The sequence below is a fragment of the Lissotriton vulgaris genome, chromosome 2_1 (assembly GCF_964263255.1).
Source record: "Lissotriton vulgaris chromosome 2_1, aLisVul1.2, whole genome shotgun sequence".
NCBI classification, from domain to species: domain Eukaryota; kingdom Metazoa; phylum Chordata; class Amphibia; order Caudata; family Salamandridae; genus Lissotriton; species Lissotriton vulgaris.
In genome coordinates, this window is record NC_141687.1 from 51,323,108 (window position 1) to 51,334,161 (window position 11,054).

Here is an 11,054-nt window from a genome sequence, read left to right on the forward strand (position 1 = left end):
AATGTCCAAGTTCTTGGGACTCTTGCTGTATGAGAAAAAGTACATTCCATAACTAAAAGGGTTGTGATACGATAAGATCCTAGGAAGGACTGAGATAGTTGTAGAGTCTACCAATTGTTCAGACATAAGACAGTAGTCTAACCGAACCATCTTATTGTGAGGGGCAGAGAAGTAAGTGTAGCCATCTAGATGTTTATTATGGTGAAACCAAAGCTCTGTAAGGTAATGTTCTTGGGCCAAAGGCTTGAAGCGACCTGAAGATTCTAGGCTTTTTGCCAACATAATTCTGCCCCCCGCTAAGTCGAAATCTGCAGACAGATTGATGTTAAAGTCACCTCATATACAAACAGGTTGAGGCCAAAGAGCCAATTCAACATTCAAATGATGCAACACTGCCGGATCATCCAGATTTGAAGAATAGACTGTGCACATAGTTAGGGTTTTACCATATATCTGCCGTTCACTAATTACCCATCTCCAGCATTATCTTGAGCAGTCTTCTTACAAAGCCCTGATCCACGTTTTAATAGAACCGCCACCCCTCTTATCCTAGAGGTCTGGCGAGAACAACCAATTTGGTCGTACCCCGGAATTTTCAGGTAATCCCGATCGCTCCAGGATACATGCGTTTCCTGCAAACAGAGTACCTCTAAGCATAATGTCTGCACGACTCTTGAAAACAATGCCCTTTTTTTACCATTGTTCAATCCACAAATATTCCAAGAACCTATGTGTATTTTACCTTGGCCCATCGGTTCTGAAAGAAAAAAAAAACAGCCATAGAGGACCTAGTCTGGATCGTGCAGACTGAGCAAAAAACAACAGAGCAACATTAAGCCTTCCAAAAATTGACAGTATATTGCTGATAGCTTTATTAACTAATATCTCATAATTAAAATGTGTGTTCAAGCTTTTTTTATTTTTCTCCCCCAACCCACCCTACCCCCTTCCACCACCACCCCCCAAACCACCCTCCTGAACTGTGCCCACCCCGAACCTACCCCCCTGACCGTCACCCCCTGCCCGTCACCCCCGCCCCCCACCACCTCCTCCATTGGGCATCAGGACCTAGGTCCCTGTGATAGAGAAGCCGTCCCAAAACACAGAACCCCCTGTGACCACACCACCATAATTATTCGGGAGGGTAAGATCCGAAAGAAAAGAGGAAAAGAAAAAAGAAAAAACCAGCAAAAGACATAGATCACAAAACCACAAACCTGTAAACTCCCAAACCGTAACCCTCCCTCCCAGTACTTGAATCTCCTGAAAAAAAAAACTGAAAACCCCAAAAGGAGAGAAAAAGAAGAGGGAAAACAGGACTTAGCAACCATCATAGTGCCTGTTACGACTTTAGAGAGTTCAAAAATTCCTTGGCCTGAATTTCAGAAGTAAAAAAATATAGTCTGGCCCTGAGCAATGATTTTCAGTTTGGATGGAAAAAGTAAATAAGCTTGAGCCCCTTTCTATTGAAACTGTGCTATTAGCTGACGGAGCTGCCACCTCTGCTCAACAGTAGCTGGACACAGATCAGGCCTAACAAAAAAAAGCAACCCTTGCCAGTCCGTTTCTTGTCCGGCCATGCCAAGTCATAAATCCTCTCTCTGGCCAAAAAGTTATTGAAACATATAAGAATAGCACGTGGCTTATCATCTGTTTTGCCTGACCCTTTCCTTAAGTTGAATGGAAAACGATGGGGCCTCTGGATCTCCAGTTCCCAGTCCCACTGTTTGACCTCAGGGAATGCTTCCGTAAATAGATCAACAATGAACTTTCTGGCATCCGACCCCTCCGGGACTCCTAAGACTCTTAGGTTATTGCGACGTGCTCTATTTTCAAGGTCCGTGAGCTTCCATATAATGTGCTCCCTTTGGGTCTTAATTGAGTCAGTAACACCCTTTTGAGTGGCCATAGGCTCAAAAGTAGAAACCCTCTCTTCCACCATCCCTATTAGAGAGTCGATGTCTGAACAAGTCTTGGCCACTCTCCAGATAGAATTCTGTACCCTACGGCATGCCCCTTGCGTCCGAACACTTTCTTGCCGGGTCTCCTTGTGTTGGGCCATGATGGTCTGATAAATTGCTGCAAGAGTCATTTCCCCTGACGGTGAATGAGGAGGAATTGTGCCGTACTCATCCCCTACAATAGACGCAGTGGCAATGGTACTCTCCAGCCCTGGTTGATGAGAAAATAAATATTCCCAAGCCAGTGATCCAACATCATGACCAGAATACATAGCCCCTTGATCTTTGACTGCCTTTCGAACTGTACTGGGGCCGGAGTATGGAGTCAATGCATCGCTAGTACGCCAGTCCCCCTTTTCACTATCTTCATCAATCCAATCATTATCCTCGCCAAAGTCCTCCTCGGAAGAACCTGTGTGGTCAGAAAGGGAGTAATACCTATCACCCCCTGCCACATCATCATTAGAGTTTGACCCCGGCTTCTGTAAGTTTTCAAAGTCGGCCATATCCAAAATTGCGTCCAAGATTAACTCCTTTGACGGTGGTGGCAGTGATGGCAGTAATACGGGCCCTGAATCAGTAGGTATTGATGGGATCGCTGCGGTATCCCCTGTGATCTGAGATTGGACTAAAGGTCCCAGAATCCCATTGGTTTGTATAGTATTATATTTTCATTAGAAATTGTATTTGGCCCTCCTGAATATGGCACTGCAACACTATCAGTCCAAGCCACCCCCTCAATTGCTGGATATGTCATAGTACAAGGAGATGGAGTCCCCAAGTCCATTGTTCCTGTAACCAGTGCCGATATCGGTGCCAATACCGGTGCCGAGGTACTTACAGATTTGGGGGATGCTTCTGCTAGAGCCACTTGAGTTTTCCTGGTTTTAGCAATCTGCTTGGCTTTATCTGGCGGTTTACTAAACATAGTTGGCACAGTCCTTTTTGATCGTCCCACTGCCGCATCCGCAGGGGTCGTAGCTGGAGATGCAGGTCCTGTAAGAGGGCACAGATCCATCGTGATTGCTCTCGCGTTCACCTTCGCATTCTGTGATGTTACAGGTGCTGACCCTGCCCTCGCTTCATCCATCTCGGCAACAGCGGGTTTCACCGGGCCTCCCGCACGCACAAGAGAGGCACGGCCACTGGACGCGGGTACAACGACTTTCCCCTTTGGCGACATCTTGTTGGCCAAAGAGATGAGCGAATGAAGCCAGGATACGCCATAGCAAAAGCAAAAGCCGGGCCATGAAGAAAACCCAGCCTGCCGCAGCAGGATCCAGCGGATAACTCGGCCTGGAACAATAGAAGAACGCCAAAGCATCCCGATCGTGGGGGGTAAGTAGATGGAGGCTAAAGTCACAGGAATGATTCAGGGGGTCATAGGAAAAAGCAAAGTTTCACAGCACGATGGTGCACCAAACCGGGAGAGAGTGCCTTCGGCTGCTTGCTCGGCCGAGAGTCCGGCTGCCATCTTGCCCCCGATAAGCACTTCTCAGTGCTGACCGCCACACCTTTGTTTTTCCTGCCATATTAGCAACTGTCATATAGGCCAGTGTGTGCGTTTAACTGTTTCAGTGAATTTATATCTTAGGCAATGACTTAGACACTAGCACAATACTTAGTGTCCCAAGCTCACCTTGAGCTCTCTTGAGTGGTGCTGATTGTGCAGGAAAGAAGTTATTGTTTGAGATCAGTCATAGCAAATAAGCCTTCCTCGTGGGGCCGAGTCAGCTTCTCTCATATAAGTCACAGACATTTCCCTCTCTGTGCTAATTTAGTCAGCAATTCTCAAAATCTAGCATATGTATGATAACCTGGGGGATGGGTATATGTATGAACAAATACAAACACTTGAGCAGTACTACCACTTTTGTAAGCATGATTCTGCCTCCCAGAGCTAGGGGTGGTCGAATCCATCTCTCTTCTTCTGTGGCAGGTTTTTCAGTCATCAGTCCATAACTGTCTCTAAGAGCTGCCTCTATACGATACCCAGATATTTCAAAGGACAGTGCAGCACCATCCTAGCAGAGTCATTGGTGAGTGGAATCCTGCTCACGTCCTTTACTATGTGCATCATGGTCTCACTAGGGTTTTAGACAAATTGTAGGATATCACCTGCAGATAATGAGGGTAGGAACCGTTGCATAGGGCAGAGGTTGCCAAACTGTACACTGTGGCACCCCTATGCCCCCAACTGATTTTGGGCGGAAGTGTCCTGCTCCAAACTGATGACACACAAACAGCAAACAGATGCATGTAGTCACAACATGGCCAGAGATGCTGAAAATATTGTGAAATGAAAGAGTTGACATTTCCTTGCATTGCAGGCACTATTCTCTATACCTTCATCCAAGTTTCTTTCAGGGATTAAAATGGAAGTATTACAGAGGGTGGTCGGACTGAGAACAGAAACTAGCCCTGGCAATTCTGCCCGACCGGCCTGGGGTGTGGGGGTGCTTGGAGGGGGACACAGATGTTACTGTGAGTAGTGCCGGCATGAGGGAGGTTGGGGGGGGGACCTTTGGGAGGGTGCTAGTGGGTCAAGCACCGGTGCCACTTTGTTACAGGGGCCGGTACTGCAGCACTGCTGCAAATACGGTCCCAATGTCAAAACCCCCCACCAAGGGTCAAAAACCGGCCCCCACCCTTCCGGCCCACTGGGAAAATACTCGGTGGCCACTACAGCCAACCCGGGCATGGAGGCTGGACTTACATCTTACAACCCCACCTGGCCCGCACCACCCCCACCAAAAAAAGTAATGTAGTAGGGAGCCACGGCTAATGGCCAATTGCTCAAGGAAGCCAAAGGTCGATGACATTTGGGGATCACTGAGTTTGAGAAACACTTATTTTAGATTCTAGTGCACGTTTGTTGCATTTGCTGAATTTTGCAGGGAAACCGTTTGTCAGTGGGTATTCAATAAAACAGATGTTTATATTAGCTGTGTATCACTTCTGGAGACTTCTAGCTGCATATTCCTTACCTTTGAATTTCCCCAGGCATCAGACTAGATCCGGAAACGTTCGCGTGAGCAGTACCTTCTCCTTCATCATTCTCCAAAGAGTGGCCACTCCATTGATGTGAATGAGATCCCATTCCAAAGCATCTCCTCTTTTCCCTCCCTCGAGGCAACAAAGGTTGAGAGGCCTGCCTGTTGCCCATCTTTCAGATAGAACTCGGGTATAATAAAGTGAAGCTCCATTTCACATCTTTTACTTGCAGTTTAGTGTCTTGTTACACATTGTTTTCAAAAAGGGAAGACATATGCCACTATGTCAGTCAAACCTCCAGGGTCGAGAATGTGTTTGTAAAAGTAAAATAGGCTGGGGAAAATGAGGTGGGGGTAGAGTGAGGTGAAGAGTGTGGCATTGAGGAAGGGGGCATTTTGAAAGAAGGGGTGGGTGACGTGGCATCCTTCTCTTTGGGCAGGAGGGGGCGCTGCAGACGGACTATTGAAGAACATATAAATAAAAGAACTATAAGCCCCGTCTGCAGCACCATTCACTCCGCGTCGGCACATTTGCAAAGCAGCAACAGGGTCCTCCGCTCACAAGTGTTTATGACGGACTCTGAGGGTCCATTCCAGATCTGAAGCTGATGCGGCACAGTTGGGGCTGTAGAAGCTAGTCACAAACCTTAGGTGGAGAGATTGCACAGAATGCATGACTGAAGCGCTGTGACACGAGTGTCTGTCGCCGCTGATGTTTGAAGCTTGGCTACAGAAAGTTCTCAGCCTGAGGAGGAGGATTCATTCACGCATGTAAATCTAGTAGAGACGCAAACAGTGGACAAGTGCAGTTGCAACCAAGTAACTTATCCACGTGCTGTAGATTAAAGACTCTAACATAACATTGCATAGAAGGAAGAGCTGCTGCAGATCAGTCTGTGTGGAGACTTTGACCTGCATCACAACAGCAGCTGATCCAAATCTATGCCAGTGTGCATCTGTTGGAAAGTGAAGGGGGGGCCGGGTCTCAGTGGATGTTTCTTGGATGGTAGTGGAGCACTCGGCTCCAGCAGTTTGTTGGCAATGGTGTTCTTTCAACTTTAAGGTAGATCACCTTCAGACATGGAACATGCATCATAATAGGTGATGGTCTACAGCACGTCTCCAAGTGATGCTTGTAGACATGTTGTCATGTTTTCACAGCACTTTTTGGTTTTGTCACAGGAAGCCAAACGAGAGTACGAAGGATGAACCTTGCCTACAGGTCGGCCTGCAGCCCGAAACTGGAGAGACGGAGAAGGACCTGTCCAAGCCGTCCGTGCGAGAGGTGGCGCTGGCCTCCGATATCATGGCCATGGTCATCAGGTATGAGGTCCATATTTGTTTCGCAGCAGAAATGAGACGAGTCGTAGAGTGCATGCCAGCATGCCGTGTCAGATGTCAGTTTTCACACGTCGCCTTGCTGATATTGTCAGTGTCATGACACATCCACTCATACTTTTTATAGCGTGATGATTTTGAGGAACTATGCTACTCCTTCAGGGGATGGTCATTGATCATTATAAGCACTGACTAGTTCCCTCTACGTATCCCAGAGCAAATATGTTTGGCGTTTGCCTTTCTCAAAATGGCTAAAGTCATCTTGTTTGAAGAAACCTAATTAAGCACCATATAAAATAGGCAATGCAGGCCAGTTCTATTAATATACTTTTACAAAGAAACTTTCAATAAAAATACGCATTTGCATCTATATAGCTAAGTGTCAAAGAAACATGTTAAAAGATTCGAAAAGAATCTGAAGTGAAAATGCCAAAAAAAAGCTGAGCTCATTGATTCAGGATACTTTCAGCAAGACCCCTCCCACCCACCCACCACCCACCCCCCCTCCCGCCCCCCCCCTTCCCCAAAAAAATCTGGAGCAACTGCCCCTGAGAGCATGATGGGATACTGGGCGCCTGGGAGCTCTTACAGCAGCATCTGTCGTTTTCCACTTCACATGGCTGCAGCCTGTGAGGCTGCAGTGCCCTAGTTTCTTCCTCTTATCTCCATTGAGAAAGGTATATGAAAGGTGTTTATTCTGTGCCTGGTGGCGGATGAGTATGGACTTTTCATTTACAAATCCTTGATTCCAGGTTTGTTAATCTACCTAGTTCAGTGTAAGGAAAACAAGACTACGACACTTCTAGTCTATTAGGTTATCAAACAAACCCATGAATGGAAAAGGTGTCCGTAATGAATTGGAGGAAGGCAGTGATACTTGCTGCATTGCTTTTCTTTTGTACACATCAGCCTTTTTTTATATATTGCATTGCATTGATTGGGATTAAAATGTATTCCCTTTATTCATATTGGTTTCTCGTAGTCTCCCCGTGAAGTCGCACTTGTTCCCACTAGGGATTGTACGTTTGAACTGGGTCTCTCATGCTAAGTGCTTATATTGTGCTTTGCTTCCTCAGAACTCTCTTGGATGACACAAACTTCCAACAAGCCTTGGTCCTAAGCCAAGAGGAGCCCCTGCCATATTTTAGCCAGTTGATAACTGATGTTCCTGCCTCAGCCAGGGACAGCCCGTTCGTCCCGGAGGCGTACATTGGGGAGACGCCTACCCCTCTAGAACCAGAGGATGACCATAGGGAAGAAAGACCAGAAGAAAGACTAGAAGAAAGACCAGAAGAAAGACCAGGCGCTGACGAGGATCCGACTGAAGAGGAAGATCCCGAAGATACTACTCTAGGTTGGAGGACCCCAGTAACTCGAGATGCATTACCTGGAGAAACACCAGAAAAGGACATTCCGCATCAGCCGAGCTACGAATATTATCTTCGAGAGAAGATAAAAAGGTGAGATAGCCTTCTGTCATGGCCATAGAGACTGATGCTTCGGTTTGCCAGAAATGCTGTTTTTTGTAACTCTTTGATTCAGTGAATCTGGTATAGTGATGTGTCCTAAATATGTTGATAATTTAAGGTATTTAACTCAAGTTGATATTTGGGCATTGCAGTCTTCATATCTGACACTTCGAGATGTTGAATCCAACCCATTCAACAATAGTCCCCCTCGCAAGGGTAACCCCTATTGGTATTTTATGAAAAAAGAATATGGTGCAACTACATGTGAGATAAACATGCACTGGTGTTTCATCTAGTTCTATTTGCTCTGCATGAGTAAGGCTTCTTTTCAGCTGCCTTTTCAGACAATGTTTTTCGTGTGAGGAAAATGCCCCCTGTTGTTGCCCTTGCGGTGCCTGCTCTATTTCTGAAGGTAGCACGCGCTGCGGCTGTCCATCTTGTACCGGTTTTGTGCGTGTGAGGAAATGCTGCACCTTGGATTGAGCTCATTTACAATACATTGCCTAAGTTATATTGTCCCTTTTGATGTCCTTGCTTCACACGTGCCCTCCATTCCTTGGGAAGCTACCGTTGTTTTGCTTCTGCAGTTACAGAGGCCTGGATTTTTTATGCGTTATAAGAATTATAATGATTGAAAGTGGTAGTTTTGATGTGACTGTGGTAGTAATAGTAATGCAGTAGCATGATAGATTTGTAGGTGCACTTTCTGCTTTCCGAGTCTTTGAGCTTTCTGTAAAATATCTTCTCTATCACATGAATGGAGCAAATGCATTAGCACTGGTCACGCTGGTGAGCCCGGTCGCAGTCATCAAGCTGGCACTCTGTGAGCCAAACCCAGTCTGTAAACCTTAACACATGATATGGAGTTTTGCAGAGGTTTACTCTGTCACAAACATGACAAATATTCCGTCCGCCTTAATACAAGGAAATTATATCCTATGAGACATGTAATGAAGTTAATGGGATATCCGTCACATTTGTGACGGAGCAACCACCAAACTGAAAATCAGGCCCTCGGTCCCTGAAGTGGACCCTCAGGAACCAACTTGGTCTCCAGGTAGGCTATCCCGGCTCCCCTTTCAATGCATTTAGGATGCTCACCACTCTGCTGTTCCATCTAGAGCGCCCCTCCCCATCCACCGGTTTGTACTTCAAGAACGCCACTCTGTCTTTTATTGTACCTGTCTATGTAAGCAGTTGTGTAAGCCTTTTTCATGCTAGGGTGTTGTCTGCTTGCTTGACATAACCTCAAAGTAGTCCTATATCAATCATCACTGTACACGTGGAGAAGTGTGGCTCAATGGTTAGAGCGGCAGACCCTGATGCAGAGGTCTGGCCCGGGACCAGGGTTCAATTCCTGGCTCGGTGGGTCTTGGGCTCAATTTCCCCGGAACTGATAATTCTCGCCTCGGTGCCTTGTCTAATTATGGGTCCCACTCTGTGACTCTGGGCAATAGCTTGCTTAATCTCCACAACGGCCTCAACAACGCTAGGATGCCTGACTTCACCTTGGGGGTGCCCAGGAGTGGGCACTTCACGGGGAAAAGCCAGGAAGGGTTTCACAGCGGTATGCGTACAAGCGCCTGAGATACCCCTTCGGGGGTCGATTCAATGCGCTATACAAATACTACTACATTTACATTTACATCTGTCTTAGCCCCCAGTGAGGCAGTGACGTGAATCAGGGTTTATGTAGCGCAAACCTAGCTTTGAAGCAATGGAACTTACAAGAGAGGTTGGGACACGATCTGACAAGATCATGTACATCAAGTCAGGAGAACACAAATTAATGTTAATGGTAGACTGTAGCAGTTGTGAATGGGGATTGCATTTAATTCCATATAGACTACTACTTTGTCCAAATTTGATGAGGGATTTAAAATGGTTATGGATGTAATTTTGTGCAGCGACGATTATGCCATGAGCAACAACATTACATTGGAATGGAAAGATTAACATGGATCGTAATGTAATCAAGGAACGTGCCTCGCTTTTCCTCCGTTGGATAGTAAACGGTGGTACTCATTGGGTGCAACAAGTGTCTCAGACTTCTGGGCCATGGAACCACCACACCTTGTAGAATGACGTTAACTATGCCCATGGGATCAAGGTAGCCCTCAGATGGTGCAGTGGACCCGTAGGTTCCCTACTCTGGGCTGGCTGTCTTATGCCGCGTACTTGACAGAGGCATCCTTCCTCCACCACTGATTAAAACATGTAATTGTTGTGTGTTGAGTAAGAGATGTTATTGCAGTGTATCGAAAAACAGTTTTATTTAGTGCTGAATAGGTCCAACAAATAAAAAACACACTTGTTTTTTTCTTTTTCTTGTTGAACAGGCTTCCTGTCATCAGTTTCTTGCTGGAGTCGATCCTGGAAAACACTTTACAAAACATTGTACTTGAGGCTAACCGTGGCGAGGTGGTCCTCACTGCACGCCCCCGAGTTATAGCACTCCCCCCTGCTGCCCATAGGTAACTGAGCTCATCTTTCTTAAGAGGCACTATTTTATTCAGATTTTGACTGGCCTCCATTCCTTTTTTATACCAAGGACTCTTGATAACTTTTGTGATGCTGGAAGACACCGCTTACTTTGGATACGGAGACTCGCTCTCATTTCTTAACACCTTTTCCCTTAATTTGCAGTCCACTGAATTTAAATTGAACAGTAATGATTTGTATATTACCCAAAGTGATAAATAAATATGTTTTGGTAAATCAGAAACTTGTCAACTTCTTTAAATTTGAATACAGATTTTCCTGTCTTTCCACACTGTCAGATATTACTTTTCTTTTTTTGCTGTTTTTAGTTTTGGACCACTCCAGTAGAGAGAAATATAAGCAATTGGCAGCATCTTCTGAATTTACAGCCAAATCATATTAAACATTTGAAAAATGTATGTGTTCTAAGTAGGATATTGTTCCAGAGAGTTGATTAGCTGCTATTGCCTATGCACATTATTGTAATGTGAAATGTATCTACTGTCAGCTTTCTGATTTTTTGCACACTAACAGCACCTGGGGGCACTGGAGAAGGCTCAGAATGACATGCATTGACCAGAAGTGAAAGCAACCGAGTGTAGGGCATTCTATTCCGAAAGCACAGTAAAAGGAAGTCAGCAAACCAAATAAAAACATTTAGAGATTAACCAAATTCAGTTTGGCTTTTGATAGTTACCTGTTCTTCATGGAGCTAAAGAGATAAAAGTGGCTGGTAAATAAGGACGGTCTAAGCTCCTAAAGGTGTTTATAGGATGCTTGCAGAAGAAAATCTCAAAGACGCTGTCCTTACC

The 11,054-nt window shown here is 45.7% G+C and overlaps 1 protein-coding gene across 1 annotated transcript in view; it reads left to right on the forward strand.

The window, feature by feature from the left end:
- Positions 1-10,483, forward strand: part of CFAP65 (cilia and flagella associated protein 65) — a 464,473-nt gene extending 453,990 nt beyond the window's left edge. Inside the window, exons 30-32 of the mRNA XM_086954439.1 lie at positions 6,137-6,277; positions 7,369-7,752; positions 10,101-10,483. Coding sequence (XP_086810565.1) covers positions 6,137-6,277; positions 7,369-7,752; positions 10,101-10,239 — 664 coding nt within the window. The 3' untranslated portion in view covers positions 10,240-10,483. The remainder of the gene's footprint in view (positions 1-6,136; positions 6,278-7,368; positions 7,753-10,100) is intronic.
- Positions 10,484-11,054: the final 571 nt, after the last annotated feature.